This window comes from Lissotriton helveticus, chromosome 5_1 (genome assembly GCF_964261635.1).
Source record: "Lissotriton helveticus chromosome 5_1, aLisHel1.1, whole genome shotgun sequence".
Taxonomy (NCBI): Eukaryota; Metazoa; Chordata; class Amphibia; order Caudata; family Salamandridae; genus Lissotriton; species Lissotriton helveticus.
The window spans coordinates 440,791,384-440,817,867 of record NC_136065.1 but is presented as its reverse complement, the minus strand read 5'-3'; the positions used below and the strand labels follow the sequence as shown (position 1 = coordinate 440,817,867).

The following is a 26,484-nucleotide window of genomic DNA, read 5'->3' as shown; positions in this document are numbered from 1 at the left end:
ACCCTTCACTGGCTCCCCGTCGAGAATAGAGTTACTTTCAAGATACTCACCCACGCCTAAATATGCCTCCACAACACTGGACCCCAATACCGCAACAAAAGAATCTCCTTCCACCAACCCAAGAGGAACCTCCGATCCACCGACCTCACCCTCACCGAAATACCGCACATCTTCAGAGCCAGAGCAGGTGGCAGAGCCTTCTCCTACATCGCAGCCAAGACCTGGAACAAGCTCCTGATCTACATCAGGCGCGCCCCCTCCTGGAACACATTCAGGTAGACACTGAGGAACTGGTTCTTCAACTGAACGGAGTTGCTTACCCCTCTCCCCCCCCAGTGCCTTGAGACCCTCACGGTGAGTAGTGCGCTTACAATTCCCCTGACTGATTGACATGAAATAGTCTACTCACATTATATTAATAAACAAAAATTATGTTTTGGGAAGTAGAATACATAATCCAAGGTTCCTAATGCCATAGAGGGTCTTTTTCTTACAGCAACAATAAATAGCTAAAAGTTCCCCCATAGCATAACAGGAGACTAAAAAACACCATATACCATGAACCAATTAAAATCCATTAAAACATTCAAAAATTACCAGAACAATATGTTGGCATCCCAGTAACGAGAAATGTGGCGATGAGAGTGAGTAATTCATGACATAGCACAAAACAATTGAGAGCCTTTTAGAAATATGAGTTGAAAAAGTAACTGTCATAAAGCCACTAATAAAAAAACTGTGTGTTAAGCTTAAGGGAATAAGAAAAGCCGTTGTTGAAAAGTTTCTTGCGGCTTGCAGTGTAGAATCCTGATATTGCTCTGCAGTGTCAATCACTCGTCTTGTAAATAGCACTTGGCATGGGCGCCATTTTACAACTGTATGAAAGTATTAGCACACGTAATGAAGGTCTAAAATGGGCGTATGTCCCACCTCATAATCCAAACTGTGTCCAACATGTTGAAATGTTGTGGAGAGAGGAAGCGAATGAGACTATATTCTTAGAACATAACCTACAAAAAAGTGACATGATATATGCGAATGAAACATGTAAAGCATGTGTATTTATAAAGCTGGAAGGAACATTTATAAAGAAAGTTGAAATAAAGGCATTAGCCAAATCAATGAGACCAAATCTCTATGCGCATACCACTTCAAGGCAGAAAAAGTGGCCCGGTTTTGCTGCATCATATTACTATGAATATCAAGAAGGAAGGGAAAACATTATATACAAAGTTAGTTCATAAGAGAATGAGATGGTCAAAAGCACCTTTGCCAAAATATGAAGTACGAAAAGACAGTTTAACGTAGTTGTATTAGAATTTCATTAAGCATGTGAAGTGTGTAGAGGGTATACTTTAACCTCAAATCCTAACACCATTCCCTAAAGGAGAAAACAAAATAGACAGTACTAGATTGAAGCTTGTATGAATGGATGAAAGATGGCCAGTGTTGGTGTCACCTCATAAATAGATTGATGGATTGGCTATTTCAGAGTAGAGGAAACGCTGACCAATTTGACATTACTACATGATCATATAAAACACACAATTGTTTTACTCACAGAGCAGAAACTAATATTGTATATTGTACTATTATAGGCAAGTTTTTGGTCAAGTAAAAAGGCTTCCACACTAATTTAATTACATGTCATTTATCAAGAAGTTACTGCTGATTGTCAAATACCATCTTATGGAAACATATTGAGTTGCTATATGAATCTACAACCACCATGTGACAATATATGTAAGTTGCTACTGGTAATCACCCAAGAAAAAATCATATTCATTTTCAACATTTTTACCTCTCTCTGCAGCTTTAAACCTGAGAATCCTGTTCTCTGCAACCCCACTTTTTCCCCACTCCCTCTGAGGTTAATGGGTATATGCTGCAAAGTATATGCTGCAAAACCATGAAATTGTACCAAAATGCCATGACTGGTCCTCTGACATTCTTTAAAGTGTACTGCAAATGTGGCGCATTGATCCCTGTCTCGGATAGCCCTAATTTGCTCCATGGTACTCTCTCTCTCTCTCTCTCAATGGCCTAATTGTACCAACAATGTAAATCATTCCAAATTTACAAATAATGGCATAGACTACAAATCTGTGTAAAAATATGTGCTTTTGGAAACACAATCATAACATGTCTAATCACATTCCAAGTTTTGATGTATTTCCGTTCTGTGGTAGTGTTAATTGGTATAGGTTCAACACGAACATTTATCAAGCCTAGACTCAAATAATTTTTCAAATTTCATTGATATCTTTGACTTATGTTAAACCATATGGTGGATAAAATCCTTGCCGAGCATCATTATCCCCATTTGCCTATAATGTCTACAAAAATATAATTAAATCAGATCTCGTTCAATAACTGACACAAGATTATGTTCATGTATACTGTGATCTGTGCTTTGGAATCACTAGAACCTGCTTGTTAGTCTTATGGCTGCTGCTAGCTGAGATTAAGAGCAGAAGGATTGGAATCCAACAATCTGATTTACTGATCAATATACATAGATAGACACACTATCTATTCCCACCAAAACATTCAACAGTTTTGCAGCTCAAGAAAATCTTTAATTCTTAGTGCACAATTATAGGTGCATTTTGCTACAGTTCAGTAGCGGTCATGTTACTAACAAAGTTTTTGAAACATAAACAAATGAAACGATTTCTGAGGCGAGAGGTAAAGAAATGTCTTTAGGTTCCCAATCACTTTCTCTTGAGATCAGCTTTAACAATCTCCGTCATCTGAAGGCTGGGCAGAAAAAGCAAAGTGTATTTCTAGGGAATCCTTGAAATATGTGAGACCGCAATCATGGTTCTGCCATTTTCAGACAGAAGTTTGTTAGTGTTAATATCAAAAATGTGGCTTTAGGCTGTTGAAAATTTGAGTTTACTGATTAGTTTTAGCTAGGGAAGTAAGAGTAAGAGCTGGATTGTGAAATCCTCAATCACACAATAATCCATTGGCTTTCAGCATATAATGTTTTGTGTTGAATTTGGAAGAAGAACATAGGGTTTACAGATTTCCATGTTTGTTTTGTGACTGGTACCCACCTGCCATACTTCACACATGTTTGAAGTGGATATCTGTACAGTTGTTCATTCATTATAACTTTATTTCGCAGTTCAGAGAATTGCATTAAAGTATATATATTCAAATGGTCACATTAAAAAGTAGGTTAGAGCAAGCTAGCAATCAATACATTCATAAAAATGTATACAGTGCAAAATGCTCACTGTTTATTACACAGAGGGTTTCGACTGGTGATATGAGCACACTTATTTTTAAAACAGACAAACTGTAGTGGCAGCAGCAAAAAGAAAAAATAAAGTGCAATAGATAAAGTACAAAAGGCCTTACGGGTTCTCAAAGCTGCCAATAAAAAAGAAGCTAATACAAAACAGACCAATGCGGTATCTAAAGAGGAAAATAACACAAGGGCTGCTGCTACTGTCTGTATGGAAAATGTCCTTAAAAGCGGGATTATAAAAGTCTTCCTCTCTTTTTCATAATAAATGCAAAAAAGGAGGACATGTGACGACGATCAAACTGATTTGTTATCACAGGGACAAGATGATAGGTTCCTAAGGACACATTGATTATGTGGATGACCAAGCATAAGAGGAATTAAGTTCATTCAGAACCTTGTCAAGATAAATCACAGTTGTTCAAGCGTCACATATTTTGTTAACCACTATTTGTGCTCACAAGTCTATGGCCAAATAGCAATGCTTTTCAAATAGCCATGTTTTGTTTCAGCTCTTCTATTTTCTTGAGGTATTTTTTCTGTTAAATGTTGTTTGTCGTGGATATCCAGAGAAAGTATGGTAACAAGGTAGTCCAGCATTAAAGGGCATAAACTCAGTTCTTTGTGGTGTGAAGAAATTGTAGCAAGGGGGAGCTGCCAGATATTTCCAAGTGGTAATCAGAAGCTGACGCAGGCATGCAAGTTAGTCTTTGGAAGGTGAGCAGGTTAAATTTAAATCAGGAGTGGGATGGGGAAGCCACATGACTGAACAAAATAGAGATCCACACCTAGTGAGAGATGTAACTAGAGAGTCACACAGACGGGAAGAGCAGTGGGAAATGAGAAACCATTTATACAAGACACAAATGAGGAACGACGTGGGAATAAAAGATGGATGTTGAAAATAAGGAGCTGCATCCTGGAGAAGGAAATGTTAAATATGCCACAGACAGTGCAGAATTAAGGAATTACACTTGTAGAGGAGGAAATAGTTCATAAGGAACTGTACAATGTGTGAAATTAAGAATGGTGCACAATGTGGAAAGATCTGAAATCATAAGTCCATCTGTTGCCAAAACTCAAACATGAAGTCATACAGTGAAAGGTTTAACTAGAGGCGTGAAATCTTGAGGTCACTTCTTTGCATTGTGAAATTGCAGGTTTGAAAGTATAACACTGAGAGATGCCGTTGACTGTAGTAAAAGCTAGAATCTGTAATTTAGACAATATGAACATGCGTATTACCATTGTTTCCTAGGTGAAAGTTTTTCCAGTGTCATTTCTTTTAGATGTCTCAGGGGAGGATACAAATTTAAACCAGTAAACGGCTACAAAAAAAATTCCAACCATATAGACATAAAGACCACAGCAGAATGAAAAGGATGTGATACTTTAAATCCCTGCTATGTTAAGACTAAGTAGTAGCTAAAATGCAATAGAGAAATTTGCAAGATTAGTAAAATAAGACATAGTATTATTTAACAGGCCAGTAAAGAGAAAAAACACAAAAATGAAAGAAAACGTTAAGAAAAAGCAGAACCCCAGTTCATCCAGTAGGTGTGCCAGCAGACGATTTCACTTATGTGGGAATAGTGTTAGCTGAGTACTGACGTTATAAAGGAGGAGTGCTGGTGACTGATCCAATAAACCATTTATATCCAAATGCAAGCCTAAAAGCAAGTTCTTGGATGAGACATATCCCCTTTTTATTGAACTATTTGGATGTTCCTAGGCATACTCATGTATGCAAAACCTACGCAAGTGGAATTTCCATTTGGCAGAAATCTCTTCATGAGTAATTCATGCCTGTAAAAATATCTACCACTACAACAACATGAAATCTATAGATGTTGCCTCTATTTTCCTATCCTTGGCTTCACTTTCTCCTGGTTTTGGCTGAAGCAAATTCCAACAAAGCTATGATTTTGCATGTGTTGACCTACTCAGCTAGGATGTCCCTCCTAAAAACGCCCACATCCCTGCACCTTGTTATGCATTTTGCAAATACAAAAAATTCAACTTATTAGCAAATTGTCCATTGTTAGAAGATTTATTTTGCAAGGGCAAAATGCCCGACAAGGGAAATAGGATTTGAAATCATAAATTGTTGGTTTTGTCCATCTAAGTGAAACTAGGGTGAACAAAAACGTTTGTGAATCAGGTCCTAAAAAACTGCCTCCAAGTGACACTGGCAAAGGAGGATGAGCATGTACAAGTCCAGCAGGATTAAATGAAGAATTGCCAGACGCCATGCTAACCAAAAAGCAGCAAGAATATTCACAAAAATATTACACCATTCTTTTAATTGTATGGTGGCCTTAGTACATGGTCAGTCAATTTATTGTTTTGACCCTCTTATTGGCTGAATGGGGTTCTTTTTGTAAATACATGATAAAAAAATTACAACATTCTTTTTCATTTAAAACTTTATAGTCTAATACCATATCGAGGAATTAAAACTATATAGTAATATTATAACCTAAGCCATTTGCTTGATATTATGTCTTGTAGCTTTCTTGTTGACGCTTATGCACAAACTGTGTGGGTCCTCAGCATTTATAGGCAGTATTTGACATGTTAACCTGCAAACATTGTATTTTATTTCTGAAGATCTTCTCTCACACATGTGTGCAGCACAGTTGTGTCTGGGTAATATTTACAGACTATGCAGTCCTAGCGCTTGAGGAATATGGTGTTTCACCTGCTTGAAATGTTTCCTGTTATTTGCATGATATATATTTTTTTCTTAATAAGACTTAACAAATCCAGGAAATTCTTCATGCAAATTTGGTTATATAATTACTACTAATTTATTAACTGCTGTGGGATTCTTTTCCTGTTTAGAAAATCTGGTTAACTTTGAGCAAATTCTGATCCATATGATGTTAAACAGCAATGCGAATAAGCAAAAAAAGTTTTTAAAATGCTGCCTCAGTATAGGTGTGGTAACACCGCTCAAAACCGAGGCACACTGACAAACTATGTAGGGATACTGGGCCTCCACCTCCCAGCGCAGAGTCTGACATTAAGCATGATTTATTTAAAATAAGTATGGCATTAAAATTTCCCAAGTTCTGTGCACTTAAATAAAACACACCGGCTCCCTAGAGATGTGCTAGTATTTTCAGAGGAACTACTTTGTATTCTTCATGCAAACAATACCAGAGTATCTATGAAAGAGGCAGTGGCTTGTGTGTCGTCTCATTTTAAATTTGATTAACTAAAAATGCACTGGGTGAACGTGTGCATACAACCTCTGTAGAATTAATGATACTGTCTATGGAACAATTTTAAAGCTGCAGAATCCCTATCAGCCGGTCTACTGTATAGCTTTAATTATGATTTTTTTTCCCGCTAGAGAGTTGTACGAATGAGTATAGACATGTCCTGCACACTCTATATCATGTCACTATTTTACATTAAAATATATATATATTGTATCCCTCAGCAAAGAGTTGACTTCTTTGTACTGTTTAGCCGATTTGACTAGATGTAACAGAAAATTGAGCTTTTGTAATCAAAATGCCATTTAGGTGACGTGCGTATTAATGGATTTTGTGCGGGGTTCTTGATATTATATTTGCAAAGTTCCTGCTGATAGCCCTATCCCCATTATCAAATGAAAGATAAGTATTTTTTATTTTTTTTATCCATTTTCAATATTTCAACATATAGGGTTCAGATTGACCTCCTGTTCTGCATGACAAGGATTCTGCAGCTTTGGTACTTCATTCTGTTAAGTCACTCGATTTGCAAATGTTTTTGTCTTTTAGTTTGGCATGGCATCCAGAAACTTTAAAGATCCTCTGTTGAAAGATATCCGACCATCGAGGTTTGCTTGGTTAAACATAACACATTTGATTTTTTTTTGGTCTAGCCCCGTCATAGTGGAAATTCCCCATTTTGGCTCAATGCGCGGCAAGGAGCGAGAACTAATCGTCCTGAGGAGTGAAAATGGAGAAACGTGGAAGGAGCATCAGTATGACTGTAAGCTTGAAGAACTTAAAGCACTGCTCAGTGGCATGGATGAAGGTAAGGAGAGATGTTTAGAAAGAACAGTGCTAGAAAACTCATTTATAAAACTTGTTAGTTGTGATTCTAAGTTGCTGATTCCAAAACATCTGGAGCCATTCTAGTTCCTAGAGACCTACATTGTAGGATGTTTTAGTACATTCCATGCTTGGTGTTGCTGTAGCCCCGAAACATTTGTGTGCTTTTATTCCCTCTTTGTGTGTGTCTGTAGGACCCTACAAGTTGTTTTTTAGAGATTGTACTGTGGACTCTTCTTTACCAAGAAGCATGAAAAAAAGTGATGGGTGAAATGCTTGAATTAATCTAAGCCACAGGTATTTACTAGGGACCGGATCCTAGTCCATCATTATTTTGCATACCATGCCACCTCAGTTTGGACCCAGCCATATGCAAATCAGCATTGACCCTACTCCAGTGAGAACAGTCCAGCCCAAATTGCCAGCCAGATCCTCCATAAACCGGAACACAAGCAACCCAGAATTGGTTTTGCCCTTATTGGAGCTCATCAGCCAGGTATAGCTTGGTTCCAGTGGCACAGTGTGCACCGGACCCATCTTTAGGCATACTCATCCCACGTAGTTTGCCACACCGAAGCTAAAATAAAATGATGGATGGAATGCTTGAATTAATCTAAGCCACTGGTGATTACGCATGGCGACATCTCAGTCCATCTTTATTTTGCACACCATGCCACCTCAGGTTTGACCCAGCCATATGACCCTGCTTCAGTGGGAACAGTTCAAGCCGAACTACCAGGCCATCCTCCCTGAACAGGAACACAAGCAACCATGGGCATGCAAATCTTGCACAGTGGTTCTTACTAATGTAGACCTCGTCTTAGATTCTCCACAAAATCAAGACTAAAACATTTTAGAATAGGTGCTTTAAAGAAGAGATTGATCTATCCCTGATCTGGAATATTGAGGAAAAGGCACAGACGTTATGCATAGGCCTGTGTTTTAACACATCTGTCACTCGCTATTTATAATTGCACTGTTTATAGCATGGTAAATGTTGAGACACGCATGAAATGCAATTTGTAGGATCGCTTCAACTAGATATCACCAGACCACAAGAGATATTAGTTTAGAGAGTTTTTTAAAAACAAATTTTCCATGCCAACAAACTAGTTTCAAGTTGCAGAGACCCACAAAACAAGAAAAACAAGCATTGGCCTCGCCAGTGGGGACTATTGGCTTAGCCAATGCCTTTTGAAAAAGAAAAAAAAAAAGGCTTGATGATGTGTCCACCTAATTTTGAAGGTGCACGGGTGCACAGTCAAGGGGTGTTGGTGGAGCAATGGAAAGTGGGTCGGGAGGGGAAATGTCGCTCCTTAAAAGTGAACAGTGGAAGGTTAAAAGCCAGCAACCGGAGAGATGGTTAAGGGGATATGCTTCGGGGAACAAGATGTGCAAACTAGGACAAGGAAAGCTATTGAATAAGAAGCAAGCTAATGAGAGGGACACTAAAGCCAGCCAATGGTAAACCATGGGCAGGCTATGGGCCCCAGAAAGTTCTTGGTAAGTCAATAGTAGGACTTTTGCAACCAGGCAGCTGCCCTTCCTATTAGGGTCGACATAACTAGGAAATTTTGACCTTTGATGCATGTTAACCCAGTAGTGGCAACGTCGGCACTTAAACTCATCGAATTAGTGCTTCATATTTGCGCACATTGGCATTTATGTTTGGGAACAGATAAGAGAGAGCGTTAGAAACCAAATCGAACTTTGAAGTGGAGAACCTGTTTAGCGTGAGAAAGCTAAAGTAAAGCCATTTTTAGCTAAAAAACATGGTGAGACCCACCTAAACTGGGAGCGTTGACATGTTTGTCACATTTATGCGCTGTCTTTTGTTCTCCCACCGAACATAACGAAGGGCCAAAAGCTATTCTGGTGTCCAGCCGTATGCCTGTGTTCACTTACAGTAGCATTCAGTTGCCTCCAGTCATGTCCCACATAACAGACAGCATTTCAGTGAAAATGACTCTCAGACTATTTGATTTGTCGCTTAATGTTGTGCAGTGCAGTCCTCTGCACAGCGTCTAATGGACAGATGTATATCAGAATAAAACTTAGTTAGAATTCAGTGAATGAATGGCAGGTATTCGTGTGAATTCTTTATTTTTTATGCAGCTTGATACTGAATCTGTTATGAAGTATTTTTGTTTACTATGGCTGTCTAATTTGATCTACAATTTTGATAGCTAACACGTCTGACTCATGTTAAAGGTATTTTAAAATGCTTGCATGAAAGTGCATGTGTTGAGTGTCACGTTACTTTTGTTTCAAATTATTGTAATGGGTGATTGAGCATTTCTTCTCATAAAAAGTCATAACACAGAGGCTTACTTTTTTAAATGAGACACGTTAAGAGGAAGTGTTTGATCAGAGTTAGTGTTAACAAAGCAAACAAAATAAATTTTGCAGCGTGAATCTTTCTGGATTCACTATGCTGTGCATATTCCGCAATCTGGTGGTTGGGTCCGGAATCGTAGTCTTTTTTTCTCTTTTTTTTTTTGTCGTAGCCCAGGTGGGCGTCGACGTCCCACCATTTGGTGTACCTTCGGTGACGTCGGCGTGCTTCCGGCGGAAGCTACCACCCTTGGGCGCCATCTTCAGATTCTTTTTTCCGCCGTTGGGTCTGGATCGTCGCGTGAAGCTCCAGAAGTTTTGGAGGAGGGAAGGAGGAAAGGAAAATACAGCATCTCTTCAACGGTGAAGACCTGAGAAGATCGAGAGAAGAGGACCATTAGAGAAGAGACAACGAAGAAAGGAGAGAACTTCGAAATCTTCGACGTCCTTGGAGGAATGTGCACACAGGGGGCCCCCTGAGCGCAGGGATGTACAAGACGCCCTTTAAATTCTGCAAGAACTGCCACCACAAGTTCGCACAGAAGGACCAGCACCCAGTCTGCAACCTCTGCCTGCCAATCGACCACGAGAGCAGAGACTGCAACGCCTGCTCCGTCTTCAAGCCGAAGACACTCCGAGTTCGAGAAAGTCAGAGGACGGCTCACCACACGATGCAGGGCAAGGGCCAAGCCCTGACGCTTTATGAACTTGGCCTCTCCACCGACGACGAGGACAACATCGCCGAAGGCCCAGATGACTTCACGGTCGCTGAGACCGATAAGAAAACGCCTGATAAGGTAGGAGAGTCTACGACCCCGAAAACTACCACAGGGCTTCGAAAACCAGAGGCAGACTCCCGAAAGTCTGAGCCCAGAGCCTCGAAAGGAGCACCGGCGCCGAACAAATCGACGACCGAAGCTGCATCCTCCGAAAAAGAGCCCAACGGATCCTCCGAGAAGGACTCCCGGAGGCCGAAGACCAGCGAAAAGCAAAGGTCATCGAAGCAAGCCCCCGAAAAAGGGCCTTCGACTTCGACGTCGAAAGAAAAGGAGCCGAAGAAAGTTTCGACCCCGCCGAAAAGAGCGGCCGAAACGCTCGACGACGAACAGGCCGCAGAGATGCAGAGAAAGAGAAGAAGGCTCGAGGCCGAAATGGAGAACATCCTTCAGAGAAAGAAGGACTTCGATGAAAAAAATGAGAAGTTACAAGATCTCCTCGAAGCCGGCACCGACCGTCGCTGAGGTATAGGAGCTCGAGGAGTTCGACGTCGAAGAGCCGCCGAAAACTCCGGAACCTTCGGAGCACGAAGAGGAGGAAGACCTCTACTACACAGAAGGGGATTACGGGGAGCAGCAGTCAAGCTACGGCTCAGGTTCCTCGACGGCCCAAGACCAGGAATGGCAGGACATCGAGGCCGAAAACCCAGAGGAGGCGGTGGAAACATACCCCTTGAGGCCTTCGCCACCGGATGACATTGGGGCATACAACGAGGTGGTCAGAAAGGCGGCAGCAGCTTATGGAGTTAAGCTGGAAGAGGAGAAGCCAAAAGCAGACTTCCTGCTCGAGACATTGCTCCCCATACAGACAAGAAGCTAGTTCTTGCCCATGCTCAAGAGTATCACAGACCAGGGGAAGGAAGCCTTCAAGGACCCGGCTACATGCAGATCAGTAACGCAGAGGACGGAGAAGAAATACAAATTCTCCTCCCAAGACCCAGCTTACATCAAGGGATCCGTCACAGCAGATTCTATAATAGCTGCAACGGCCAGGAAAAGGGCAAACGTCCCAACAACGTCTGGACCTCCACCTGACAAAGAAAGCAGGAGGATGGATCTAACTGGCAGGAAAATTGAGAGGAACGCCGCAACGCACTGGCGGATGGCGAACTCCAACGCCCTCCTGAATAGGCATCAATACCAACACTGGGATGAGATGGGACAGTTGCTCAAGCACCTCCCGGAACAATACCGTGAGAGGGCATCACACCTTGTGGAAGAGGGGAAGAGCATCGCCAATTCGTGCCTGAAGACAGCCTTGGATGGGGCAGAAACATCCAGCAGACTGATGGCTATAGGCATCACAGAGAGAAGGCAAGCCTGGCTCAGGATCTCAGGCTTCAAGGCTGAGGTTCAGAACAACATCCTGAACACACCCTTCAACGGTGAAACACTATTCGGAGCCCCACTTGATGAGAAGCTCACCCAACTGAAGAAGGACAACGAGACGGCAAGGTCCATGGGGGCCCTGCAGTTCAGGGGGATGAGAAGGGGCACTCCTACACGGAGGCCGAACGGCAGAGGTGGAAGTCAGCGAGGAGATTCTCACCAGAGTTTCCACCAGGGGCAACAGAGTGACAACCAAGGCCACCAGGGCCAGCAGAGGAAAGCTGGAACTACCAAAGCAGGGGCCAGTCCTTTCGGTCAAGAGGAAATGGACGGGGCCAGAGAAGGAGAGGCGGTGAACAACCCCCCTCTAAGTGACTTCACAGGGGAGAAGGTGCTCCCCCACCCAAACCCTCCGGGGGAGGAGCACGGAAAAACAAAGAGGAGAGGGCTACACGGACAAGACACAAAGGAACATGTAACGCCGGTAGGAGGAAGATTGAGATTTTTTCTCCAGGAGTGGAGAAAAATAACAACAGACAAGTGGATACTCAATATTATGCAGTTCGGATACTGCATAGAGTTGGAAAAGAGGCCACTAAACAGAAAACCAAAGAAAAGACAGCACTCGGGAAGAGAGCTGCAACTACTGCAAGAGGAAGCCCAAGAACTCCTCCTCAAAGCGGCCATCGAACGAGTTCCTTTCAAAGAACGGAACAAGGGAGTGTACTCAAACTACTTCCTAGTGCCAAAAGTGGACGAAAGTCTAAGACCCATCCTGGACCTACGGTTCCTAAACAAATACGTCAAAACTCAAAAATTCAAAATGACGTCCCTACAAGAGGTCATCCCACAGATAAAGGCCGGGGACTTCTTGTCCGCCATAGACCTCAAAGATGCGTACCTGCACATCCCCATGAACAGGCAGCACAAGCACATGCTAAGGTTCACAGTAAACAAGGATCACTACCAATTCACGACCCTGGCTTTCGGCCTAAAGTCCGCACCAAGGGTGTTCACCAAATGCCTCGCGGCAGTGGCCGCACACCTAAGAAGAAAGGGGATACACGTGTACCCCTACCTCGACGACTGGCTAGTAAAGGCAAGCTATTACAGGACATGCAAAGAGCATGCAGAACAGGTGACAAGAACGCTAGCAAGCCTGGGTTTCTCCATACACTGGGGCAAATGCTCGATGGAACCAGAGCAAGTGAAGATCTTCCTGGGAGCCCAGATCGACACCGTCCAATGCAGGGTCTTACCGAGCGAAAAGAGAACGCTCAGTCTACTGAGGGAGAAACGTCACTACCAGAAGGGGCGAGCTCTGACAGTGAGGACTGTGAGCAAGATCTTGGGGATGATGGCATCACGCATACTCCTGGTCCCCAATGTACGCCTACAAATGAGACCACTCCAAGAGTGGCTGCAACAGCAATGGTCACAAGCTACAGGAAGTTGGGAGGATCTAGTGGTTGTAACGCACAGGGTGCAGGAAGAGATAAGGTGGTGGACCAAGGAGAGAATAACAGAAGGGAAACCTCTAACACCACCGGACCCAACAGTGACCATCACCACAGACGCATCCCAGAAGGGGTGGGGCGCACACATGAACAGGCTCAGAGTGAGGGGTCTGTGGAGCCCTACAGATGCAGTCAGGCACATCAATTACCTGGAACTGAAGACTGTGTTGCTAGCCCTCAAGGCTTTTCAGAAACACCTGTACAACTAGAGGGTGCTAATACAAACAGACAACACCACAACGATGTTTTAGATAAACAAACAGGGGGGAACTCAATCGTTCCCTCTGTCAAGCTTGGCACAGGAGATCTGGAAATGGGCCATACCACTAAAAATAGACCTGCTAGCAATACACCTGCCAGGGAAGGACAATGTAGAAGCGGATTGGCTCAGCAGGCAGACTTCAGCGTCCCACGAGTGGGAACTCAACAATCAGGAAACAAAGAGACTATTCAGGAAATGGGGCACGCCAACAATAGACCTATTTGCAACACACCGGAATACAAAATGCCAATACTTTGCATCCAGACAACCAGAGGCACTGTCATAGGGGAATGCCCTATGGATAAGCTGGTCAAAAACATTTGCCTACGCTTTTCCCCCGATACCACTGATCCCCAGGGTTCTCAACAAATGCATGAAGAGCAACATGACGCTCATCCTTGTGGCACCACAATGGGCCAGACAGACCTGGTATTCTCAGATAATGGAGATGGCGCAGGGGCCACCCCACAAGTTCTCAAAAAGAAGAGACCTACTCTCCATGGAAAACGGAGAAGTTCTACACCCAGAGCCAGAGAGCCTCAACCTCTCAGCCTGGCTCCTGAGGACTTAGAATTCGCACACCTAAAACTACCAGAGAGCACCCTGCGGGTGCTGCGAGAGGCAAGAAGGCCCAGCACACGCAAGTGCTATGGGGAAAAATGGAAAAGATTCACTCAATGGTGTTGCAAGAAACAGCTCCAAAGGAAACTGACCAAGGAATCCACGGTGCTAAGGTACCTCACGCACCTAATTAAGGCTAAGCTAAGCTCATCCTCGCTGAGGGTGCACCTGGCAGCGATTGTGGCATACACAAGAGGAGAAACAGGGAGAAGCTTCTTTACATCCCAAGTCGTAAAAAGATTCCTGGAAGGAGCTAAAAGAATAGCGCCGCCAAAGAGAATGCCGCCACCGGCCTGGAACCTAAATGTGGTACTGACGGAGCTCATGAAAGCACCTTTCGAACCCATCCACAAAGCATCACTGCAAATGTTAACAATGAAGACGGCCTTTCTGGTAGCAATCACCTCGCTACGAAGGGTGAGCGAACTGCAGGCACTCACACTGCAGGAACCCTACATCCAGATACACAGTGACAGGGTTGTGATGAGAACAGACCCACACTTCATGCCAAAGGTGGTGTCAAGGTTCCACATGAATCAGAGTATTCAGATCCCTAGCTTCTTCCAAAACCCCACCACAAGCGCGGAGAGGTCACTCCACACCCTAGACGCAAGAAGGGCTGTGATGCACTACATTGAAAGAACGAAGGAACACAGGAAAACAAAACAGTTCTTCGTATCCTTCGCAAACAGTTACATGGGCAAACCAGTGACTAAAAACACCATAGCTCGATGGATCGCACAGACAATACAATTCTGCCACAAACAAGCTGGCCAGGAGCCAACAGGAGGGGCACAGGCCCCACTCCACCAGGAAGAAAGGAGCAACAATTGCCTTTCTGGCCAACACACCAATTCAGGACATATGCCTGGCGGCAACATGGGCTTCAGTGCACACTTTCACTAAGCACTATTGCGTGGATGTACAGATGAACAAAGAAGCACAAGTAGGACAAAAAGTGCTTCAACATATTTTCAACAACCAACGCTCATCTTCCACCCAACCGCCACAAAAGTAACGAAAACCGCTACAAAATCTATGCACAGCATAGTGAATCCAGAAAGATTCACGCTGCAAAACGAATAGTTTCTTACCTGTCGGTGTAGTTTTGCAGCTTGAAGATCTTTCTAGATTCACTAGCGAACCCACCCACCCGCCTCTGCCAGAAAGATGAGGCTGGAGAAGAGGGTGGAAACACATAGGAAAGAAAGCAAGTTGAAGCTTACAAGATACGTGAAAAGATACGTGGAAAGAATTACGTTGAAAAAACGATTACAAGATACGTGAAAAGAATTACGTTGAAAAAACGATTAACAAACATAGCCATGGATTCACTACAAAGACAAGCAAGAAAAAAGAGTCAGAAAAAAGAATCCGAAGATGGCGCCCAAGGGTGGTAGCTTCCGCCGGAAGCACGCCAACGTCACCGAAGGTACACCAAATGGTGGGACGTCGACGCCCACCTGGGCTACGACAAAAAAAAAAGAGAGAAAAAAGACTACGATTCCGGACCCAACCACCAGATTGCGGAATATGCACAGCATAGTGAATCCAGAAAGATCTTCAAGCTGCAAAACTATACCGACAGGTAAGAAACTATTTGATATACCGCAGCAACAACTAATTAATAGGCCCGAAGCCTTAAATGTTGAGAATAGTTAAAAACACCAGGTGTATGTAAATGTCTGTCCCTCCAACCCTGTGCACACAGCTGTATCTCTAGCTGGAGGTGTACTTTAGTCCTCAGAGAACTAAAGAACCTGACCTGGAACCATCGAAAAACTCAGGTCAGCTTTGAGTCTTGATATGTAGGTTTTGACTATTTAATTTTATTATAAGAATTACTTTGTTGTCTCCGTGAGGGTTTCCTAATTCAATAAGATTCTTTTGCATCCTAAATTAATGCAGCTTTTAATCAAACGAGGGCACTTTTCAATGTTTAGCCATTGCATTATATGTGGTGCTGTCTGGACCAGCACCCTTCCATCCAACATTGCAAGAGCCCACCACCCCTCTGTGTGCATGCCGAGGACCTACAGGCTGTGGGTAGAATCAGAGCTATGTGTCTCAGCATTTATTTATTTATTTAGGTGTTTTATAGAGCGCAAACTTGACCCGTTAGGGTATCAGAGCGCTTTACATAGTCAAAGAGTCATCAAAGAGTCTTACAATAGACATGATATCACAAGAATATACTGTACGTTAGGGAGGGGGGGTACTGCATACAAAGCGATGAGAGCATACACAGATAGTCAATATTACAGTCTCTGAGGACCCCCCGGTTTCTTGGTGGGGCGAGGTCGAAGGAGGAAGGCAATAGTCTCTGAGGTGGTTGAGGGACGGGGTTTAGATAAGGAATTTACCCATGAGGAAGGACTTGGCCTCCTTTTTGAAGCGTGCCAGAGAGGGGATTCTTCTAATGGTGGGTGGGAAGGAGTTCCATATTCTTGGTGCAGCCCCAGTGAATGCCCGATTATAGGTTTTTTGTTTCCGAAAGCGTGCAGGCTGGAGTAGGAGGGCACTGGCCGATCGTGAGTTTCTGCTTCCTCCGGATATCACCAGTTTCTGTGCAAGATGCGCAGGGGAGTGTAGAGCCTTGTGCGTGATGCATGGCAGCTTGAGGTGAATTCTGGCCTCGAGAGTAAGCCAGTTCAAAACTTTCAGGTGAGGAGTGATGTGATCAAATTTTCTTGTGCCGGTAAGTAGTCTGGCTGCTGCATTGAGGCAGGCTTTGAAGGGTCCTAAGGAGATCTTGGGTAAACCGGAGAGGGTGGAACAGCCATATTCAAGCCTAGAAATAATTAGTGCTTGGACTGCCAGTTTTAGGTCGGGAGCGTCAAGAAAGGGTTTCGGTTTCCATAGGTAGCTCAGGGCAATCTGGCTGGCAGATTTGGCCATTGAGTTGATGTGGTTTCGCATGTTATGGTTGTAATCCAAGGTAATTCCCAGAGATTTGGCCGAGTCCACAATGGTCGGGGGACAGTTTAAGGCTGTGATGCTTTAATCCATGACTGGATCTCCGGGTTGCTTTTAGGCGGGGAAATTAGGACGTACTCCGTTTTCTTTGCATTGAGTTTGAGTTGGTTGGAGGAGAGCCATTGGATGGTCAGCTTCAGGGCCTCATTCAGGGAGAGAATCTCCTTGAGAGATGAGATTTTTATGTAAATCTGAGTGTCGTAGGCGTACATATGGTAGGAGATATTTGCAGTGCGAAGGACTTCGACAAGGGGTTCTAGATAGAGGTTGAAAAGGGTGGGGGACAACGTTGATCCTTGAGGGACTCCCACCGTGACCAAGGAGGGAGTGGACAGGTTACCGTTGATTAGGAATCTGTGATCGGTTTTGGAGGAAGGAACAAAACCAGTCAAAGACAGGGCCATCTAATCCCATCCTAAATTTGAGGCGTTCAAGTAGCATCCGGTGGTTGACTGTGTCGAAGGCCGAGGATAGATCTAGGAGGATTAGGAGACAGGATTTTTCTTGGTCAAGGGCTTGAAGGGCATCATCGACGATGTGGAGCATGGTGGTTTCAGTGCTGTGTCCAGGTCGGAAACCAGATTGGCAGTCATCGAGTTGGAGGAAGATGTTGATGTGGTGACTTAGCTGCAGTTGCCCACACGTCTCCAGCACTTTAGCCAAGAGAGGAATGTTGGAAATTGGTCTGAAATTATCTGGGGAGGCTGGATCCAGCGACGGCTTTTTCAGAATGGGAAGGACTTGGCCCACTTTCAGGGAGTCAGGGATTGATCCCTGCCGGAGGGAGGCGTTGATTATCACAGTCCAGCTAGGAATAATGGATTGGGCGGCGGTTGCAAGACAGTTTGAGGGAGCGGATCGTTGAAATGGTTGTTAGGGTTTAAGGTGGAAAGGACAGCGTCTTCGTCGTAGAATGAGAAATCGGTCCAGTGTGCTTGATTCTTAGGTGAGGACTGTAAAGGCAGGGGGGGAGGAGGCAGACAGTCAGGGGACGGTAGAGAGAGTGAGTCAGAGCTAAGTTCGTTACCTAAGGTTTTGATTTTGTTTGAGAAAAAAGAGGAAAATTCCTTGGATGAGATGAGGGACTTGGGGTTTTCTTTTGATGTTTATGCCGATTTGTTTGATTGGTGTTTGACCAGCTCAAAGAGTTGGCGTGGTCTCTTTTGGGCATTTACTATTTCCGATCTGAAGAATTCTTTTTTGGAATTGAGAATATTCTTGTTGTATGTATTTCTGGCATGGCGGAGAAGTTTTAGGTGAGCGGCCGAGGGGTGCTGTCTCCAGATTCTTTCAGCTTGTCGGAGGAATCTCCTCTCATTGTTGAGGGAACCAGTGAACCACGGGTTTCTATCTTTGACTTCAGTTCTTTTTAGTTTAAGGGGGGCTAGGTCATTCAGAATGTTCGACATAGTTGCAGAGTAGTGATCATTGAGGTCACTGACCGATGTGATGTGTGGGGAGGTCAGATTTTCATCATACCTCAAGTTCCTTGCGGTCCAGGTTCTTGGTGTCTCTGACCCAGCATTTAGGAAGCACCGGTTGTGGTGTCCTTATCTTGTGGGTGCCAGGGGTCTATAGAGATAAGCTTGACGGTTGCCTCCTTGGAGATGATCCAGTCAAGTTTGGCCCCTTTTGAATGAGTTGGTAGTGAACAAGCTTGGGTCAGGGCTTGGTCGGTCAGGAGGTCTTTAATGGCGCTGACATGAAGATCTTTGAGATCGTTCCAGTGCAGGTTGAAATCTCCGAGGAAAATGTCTTTGTGTTGGAGGAATTCTTTGCTGTGAGAATTTCCATGAGGTGGTCAGTGAAGGGGTCGGTAATGCCTGGGGGGTGGTAACAGATGTGCAGGTTGCACAGGTGGGTGGTTTTACAGCAGATTGAGAGGGCTAGGTATTCGCAGGAATCTGTAGTATCCGCCAGAAGCTCTGTGACAAGGAGGTTGAGGTTAGAGCGATAGATGCAGGCGATGTCACCACCTTTCTTGTTATGTTATGTTGTCTGTCTAGCCTAACAATGTTGTAGCATGTCTTGTAGTTTTTCTTAAAGAGTTCCTCATCTCCAGTATTGATATCATATTGCTGCTCAGTATACATCCATCCGCCAGAGGCCTTTGTGTGGTGTTATTAAATGAGATGTCATGCCAGACTATCCCTCGCGGCTCATACATGGTATTTACATTGCAAGTGTAGGTTGTGGCCCATCTTCCTAAGCCTAGATGTCAAGTTGAGTTTCAGACTAGCTCTAATGAATGATATCACCCTTCAGATATCGAGGGCAATCTTCTATCCTCACTCAGTGACTCTTTGCTATCTGCCCTGAAGCTTTTTGACCTTACTGGTACCTCTGACACAGTTGAGTACGAGGTCAGTCTTTTGGTGTGGGAGTGCATTAAAAAGTAAGAAAGAGTAAAACAAAAGCCCTACTAGAACCATGTTCTTAAGTCAATTTGTCTGGCCACATGACCTGAACGGAGACCTCACCATCTGTAATTTGCCCCGAGAATGACGCAGATCTCTTGTCCTATCGTATTAATGCTTTTATGTTTTTTTAAATCGCCAGTTTTCAACGGATAATCCTTAGAAAGATTTGCCAACTCCTTCAGTTGTGTCTCTGATAGAAACTTTCAAAATGTATTAAAAGCACAACTGTGGAAACACCAAACGGATCCAGAGCCAGGTTGCAGACTGCACCCTAACCTAAAGACATTGCCTATAATTTATTGAGGCAGCATCTGTGACTATAATTAATTAAGGTTTACACATCACTAAATAGGAAAACACATGTTCGAGGCATATGAGCTGCAGATTGCACACTGTGCATAGATCGCCACCTAGTGTTGGGCCCGTATGTTTGCAGTTTGTTGTTGTCCTGAAAAGTTCTTTGGAAGTCACGAGATAGGTGACTCCTCCTCAGGACCACATTGCGCATGGGCATCGGCTCCAACCCAGATTGTTTTTTTCTGCCATCGGGCTCGGATGTGTTTCCTGCGCTCCACTTTGGAACCGTTTTCCTTCAGCCCGCCATCCTCACCCAGTTCGACGGTATTGTTTCTATCGCGCTACATCGACCCGATTCTCTACCACTTCGAAGTCTTCGCGTGTGCCTCATTCTGCTCCAAGAAAACCATTTGGGATCGACGAGCTCGGAGAACTATGGCTCGCTCGTCCGCTTCGATCCCCGACGACATCTTCGCAAAGGGCGTAGACGTGCCAGAACACCAGCACGCCGAAGAGAGTATCGGATCCTCAGATGCCGAAGACTTCGACGTCGAGGACATCACTCCAGCTCAACGGGTTGTAAGTAAGACCGTCGACCCCAACCCTTCCTCGACACCCTCGAAAAAGGCTTCGGTCACACCCTCACCTTCGGGCCGGGTGCACACCGAGACATTGCTTCCCACGCCCCGCCTTCGAGCCCGGCAAAGAAGCCTACTAAGCCTTCAGGCGGCTCGGGCTCGAGTCAGCCTTTTCCCGGTGCCAGCAACATACTGACACCGAAAAAGAAGCCATCTTCCTCTACTACGCTGACCGTTGTTCCGACAGCTAAGCACACGGCGCCGAAGACTGTCAGCGGCTCATCGATGCCGAAACCGCACTTGGAGCTGAGTAAAAAACGCCCAAAGCGCCAGACTCACACGCGTCGGAGCCCAAAAAACACCCGGAACCGCAAAAAACAGGTTCCGGTGAAAGACATTGCAAAAGGGCACACTCTTAAGCCAAAAGTCTCGACACCAGCTACCGACTCGGTGCTGAAAAAACCTATGGAGCCGAAAACTTCGACGCCGAAGGATTTGCCTCACGCAGAAGAACTTTTTACACCGGATCCCAATCAGAAAACTCTTGTAAAGGATCCTTAAACCGGACAAGTGACTCTCAGCTCCAAGAAGAGACCACTTGAGGCGCCAGCACCTCCTCCCCCTCCAAAAAAGGAGGACATTTCAACCTCTCCATTAAGGGTCCCTTCTCCACCACCTCCTCATATTGTTCCTCCTCCTACACCTCCTCCATCACATCATTCACCTACACCATCTACTAATCCAGATGATGATGTAGACACAGATTCTGACGATATAGGTGACGGTGCACATGACCCAGCAGGCACTAATAGTCCCCCTCAGTCAACTAATCCGTGGGATGATTACAACACCCCTGATGTGCCTTACGTCCCACAAGATGATGTATACCCTTCCAGACCTTCCCCACCAGAGGACTCTATAGGGTTTAACCTACTAGTCCAAAGAGCTGCACAATATCATGGGGTGGACTTACACACCGTTGCAGTGGAGGAAGATTTCCTATTAGACACTTTTGACAACACACAAAGGTCTACTGCCATTTTGCCAATGCTTAAGGGTGTCATCAAGCACTCAACAGAAGTTTTTAAGGATCCGGTCAGGGCTAGGGTCCTCAATCCTCGCATTGAGAAAAAATATAAAGCTTCCCCTACAGATCCAGTTTATATTAAAGGTCCAGCACAATTAGATTCTCTAGTAGTGTCTAATGCACGTAAACGGCTAATTCCCAGACATCAGGTGAGGCCTCACCACCAGACAAAGAATCTAAGCACCTGGACGGCTCCGGCAAGCGAACAGCGGCACAAGCAGCTAACATCTGGCGCATTGCCAACACCCAAGCGTTGCTGGCAAGATACGACAGGGCACATTACGACGAGCTAGAGTCCCTAATGCAGCACCTACCAGACAAATACAAAAACAGGGCTAGTGAACTTATACAGGAAGGTAAAAATATGACTAATACTTCCATCTGTTGTGCCCTAGACACTGCAGATACCGCGTCAAGGGCAATCAATACCAGCACCCTACTATGTAGACATGCCTGGCTACGCATTTCAGGTTTTAAACCTGAGGTACAAAACTCCATCCTTAATCAGCCATTTGATGAGCACATTTATTTGGCCCAAATGTTGACGTATCTTTAGAGAAAATGAAAAAAGACACCGATACAACAAAATGAATGGGAGCCTTGCAGCAGCAAGCTCCCAGACGTTCTTTTATTCGCTCATCATACAGAGGCAACACAAGAGGCTACTCCTCAGAAAGTCCCTCCACTTACTACAAAACCCATGGTCAATCCACATTCACTAAGGGCTACCAGAGAGGGGGTTACACGGGTAACAACAACAAAGGCAGAGGCAAGAACAATAACTCACGCTCTGCCTCTACCCCTACCCAATGACTTTCCTCCCCTTCGACCCCATCATTCCACTCCTGTGGGGGGAAGACTTCAACAATTCCTGCCAGCCTGGATCAACATCACATCAGACAGGTGGGTGCGACAAATTATTCAGTCAGGTTACTCTCTAGAACTAACATCTACCCCCCCCAAACATACCACCCAAACAGCGTCCAATGTCACAAGAACATCTATCACTGTTAAAGCAAGAAGTAGTATCCCTGCTAGAAAAAAGTGCAATAGAACCAGTTCTTCTGCACCAACAAAACAAGGAGGTTTACTCTCTATATTTTCTCATTCCAAAGAAGGTCGGCTCTCTAAAGCCTATTTTAGACCTCAGACCGCTAAATATATACATACAGTCAGACCATTTTTACATGGTCACACTCCAACAAGTCCTTCCGCTCCTGCTGCAAAACCACTTCCTGGCTACTCTAGATCTCAAAGACGCATACTTCCACATTCCCATTCACAAGGCTCACAGGAAGTATCTCAGATTTGTAATAGACGGGCAGCACTATCAATTCAAAGTACTCCCATTTGGAGTTACAACAGCACCTAGAGTATTCACCAAGTGCTTAGCAGTAGTGGCAGAGCATTAACGAAGACAACACATCCATGTCTTCCTGTACCTCGACGATTGGCTCATAAAAGCCAGCTCATACAATCAATGCGTGGAACACACTCATACCACCATCCAACTGCTCCACAACTTGGGGTTTATAATAAACCTCACCAAGTCTCATCTACAGCCATCCAAAGTACCACAGTACCTCGGTGCCACAATAAACACCTCAACAGCGCTAGCTTATCCCACTCCAGCAAGGATAGCCAGTATGCAAACTCTTCTAACAAAGTTTCAGCCACAACACTCCCTCCCAGCAAGAGTGTTCATGCAACTAATAGGGATGATGGCCTCTTGCATCTTCATAATACCCCATGCAAGACTTCAAATGCGTCCTTTCCAAGAATGCTTATCACGTTAATGGAACCAGGCTCAAGGTCACTTGATCTAGTGTTGGTAGACGGTCGAACTCATCGCTCTCTGCAGTGGTGGAACACCAAAAACTATCCAAGGGACGACCGTTCCTAGAGCCAGTTCCTCAGATAATCTTGACTGCGGACGCATCGCCCTCCGTCTGGGGAGCCCACCTAATGCAACACACCATGCAAGGCAGGTGGACACCGCATCAAAAATAGCTCCACATCAATCATCTGGAGTTATTAGCCATATTCCTAGCACTAAAAGCTTTCCAGAAGCAAGTAGCAAACAAAGCTGTGGTAGTCTGCACAGACAACATGACAGCAATGTACTACATACAGAAGCAGGGAGGCACACACTCCCTGCAACTCTCTCAACCAGCACAGGACATATGGAGGTGGGCTATACCTCAAAACATATTTCTCCTAGCCCAACATGTTCCGGGAGTACAAAATACTATAGCGGATCTGTTAAGTCGTCAAACACAACAGACCCACGAGTGGGAACTTCATATACAAGTTCTTCAACCATTCTTTCAGATGTGGGGACAACCTCAAATAGACTTATTTGCCACCCACGAAAACGCAAAATGCCCAAGCTTAGCCGCCATATATCCACACCCACTGTCAAAAGGCAATGCGATATGGATTAATTGGTCAAACCGATTTGCGTACGCTTTTCCACCTCTAACACTCATGTCACCAGTAGTATGCAAACTACAGCAGCATTTTCTGACCCTCATCCTAGTTGCTCCAACGTGGGCCAGACGACCGCGGTACACCACACTGCTACAACTGTCTGTCGTACCGCACCAAAAACTGCACCTGTCTCCACACCTCTTAACACAGAACCGTGGAGAAATCGGACACCCGTACCCAGCTCAGCTCAATTCATTTCTATGGTCCAGGAGGCCCATAGGAATGAAGGGGATATTTGCGATTAGCAATTTGCTAATCGCAAATTGCGATTATTTTCAAGGGTGCAGGGGTGCCACGAGAACACCCTGCTGCACCCCTGAAAAAGACATGTGTGGGCATATGGCGCACATAGATGCCCTAAGGGCATGTATGAGCGTCATATGGCACCTTTGGAATTTAAATAAATTGCTTTTTTGAAAGAATTCGCAACTTACCACCAACTAGAAGTTGGTGGTAATCTGCGAATCCTTATTGGCATTTTTGCATAAATATTTCATTGATACATTGCATTTAAGGAATCGCAGATTTTGCGATTCCTTAAGTGCAATCGCAAAATAAGGAATTGCAAAATGTGCGATTCCTTATTTTGCTGCGAAAATGTTTCATACATACCATTTAGCTAATTAGCATTCGCAAAGGCCGAAATTCTGCGAATTTCGGCCTTTGCGAATGCTAATTAGCTTGATACATATGGCCCTTAGCCTATACGTCTATTAGACCACATCTTGCTGCAATAGCAGCATATCTGCACAAAACAGACAACATATATCTCTGTTCAGAGTGCCTGCCATTAAAGCCTTTATGGAAGGCCTTAAAAGAATAATCCCTCCCAGAGTACTACCTTCACCTGTGTGGAATTTAAACGTTGTTCTCACAAGGTTAATGTGATCTCGCTTTGAACCTTTACACAGATGCGAATTACAATTTTTAACATGGAAAGTTGCTTTCCTTGTAGCTATTACTTCTCTGCGAAGAGTTAGTGAACTACAAGCACTAACCATCCAAGAACCCTTCTTGCAAATGCATCAAAATAAGGAAGTTCTACGTACTAACCCAAAATTCCTGCCCAAAGTCATTTCTCCGTTCCATCTCAATCAATCTGTGGAACTGCCCGTATTCTTCTCGCAACCACAGTCAGTAGAAGAAAGTGCTCTTCACACATTAGATGTCAAAAGAGCATTGCTAAACTACATAGAAAGAACTCAACCTTTTCGTAAGACTAAACCACTTTTTGTGTCTTTCTCACCACCACACAAAGGTAATCCCATTTCAAAATCTGGGATAGCTAGATGGATTGTCAAATGCATACAGATTTGTTGCCACAAAGCTAAACGTACGTTATCTGTGCCTCCTAAAGCCCACTCTACAAGAAAAATAGGGGCTTCAATGGCATTTTTAGGGAACGTTCCCCTAGACGACATCTGCAGAGCAGCTACATGGGCTACACCGCACACATTCACAAAACACTATTGTGTAGATGTGCAAACAAAACAACAAGCTAATGCGGGCCAGGCTGTTCTCAAAACATTATTCCAAACTACTGCAACAGATAGGGGTGGTCGCCGCTAAGAGTGGGTACTGCTATACAATCTATGCACAGTGTGCAATCTGAAGCTCATGTGCCTCGAACAGAAAATGCTACTTACCATTATGCATCTGTAATTGGCATGTAGCGCTGCAGAGTTGCACACGCCCACCCGCCTCTCCGGCTAACCTTGTCTGTTCCAGTATTATATTAATTAGATACAAATTACATGAGCATCTTTCCTTTTCTTGAAAAGCTCCATCATTTCCCTAATGGCAAAAAACAATCTGGGGATGGAGCCGCTGCCCATGCGCAATGTGGTCCTGAGGAGGAGTCCCCTATCTTGTGACTTCCAAAGAACTTTTCAGGGCAACAACAAACTGCAAACATCCGGGCCCAACACTAGGTGGCGATCTATGCACAGTGTGCAACTCTACAGCTCTACATGCGAAGAACAGATGCATACTGGTAAGTAGCATTTTCCTTTCCATCTTTAATAACGTTGCCCACATCTTTTATTTACATGTAAGCCTACAGACCGCCATTGCCCCAAATCTGATCCTTATTGTTGAACGGGAGAACAAAGTCACACGATTACAAGAAATTAATTTGGTGATATGATATGTGTGTTTGTAGTAATCAGCTGTCTCCGTTTACGAAGAAAGACACAACGTTACATAGTAACGCTGTTGGCCGAGTTGTAAAAATGTTGGTCAATAGTCCCAATTTTTTCAGCACAGACGTTGCTCTCCATTTCGTGAGTGACTTTGACAAATGTTTTTTAATACTTAAATCACGGAGGAGATTTGTAATGCACTGTTAAATATTTTATTGTAAACATGAACCTTGCTCAGTATGAATTCACTTTGCCTTTCACTTTTAATTAAATCGGTTTGAACTATGACCCCACCTGGAAGTTTTGCCAGTTCTTTGTAAAAGGAGTTTAGTCCTGTCAGCCCAGTTAGGT

General features: G+C 44.3%; 1 protein-coding gene across 32 annotated transcripts in view; it reads left to right on the top strand.

The window, feature by feature from the left end:
- ANK3 (ankyrin 3) overlaps window positions 1-26,484 on the top strand; it is a 1,924,186-nt gene that overhangs the window by 1,715,503 nt on the left and 182,199 nt on the right. For all 32 annotated transcript variants that reach the window (XM_078642672.1, XM_078642674.1, XM_078642664.1 and 29 more), the window contains one exon: window positions 7,134-7,288. In XM_078642672.1, the coding sequence (XP_078498798.1) occupies window positions 7,134-7,288 (155 nt within the window). The remainder of the gene's footprint in view (window positions 1-7,133; window positions 7,289-26,484) is intronic.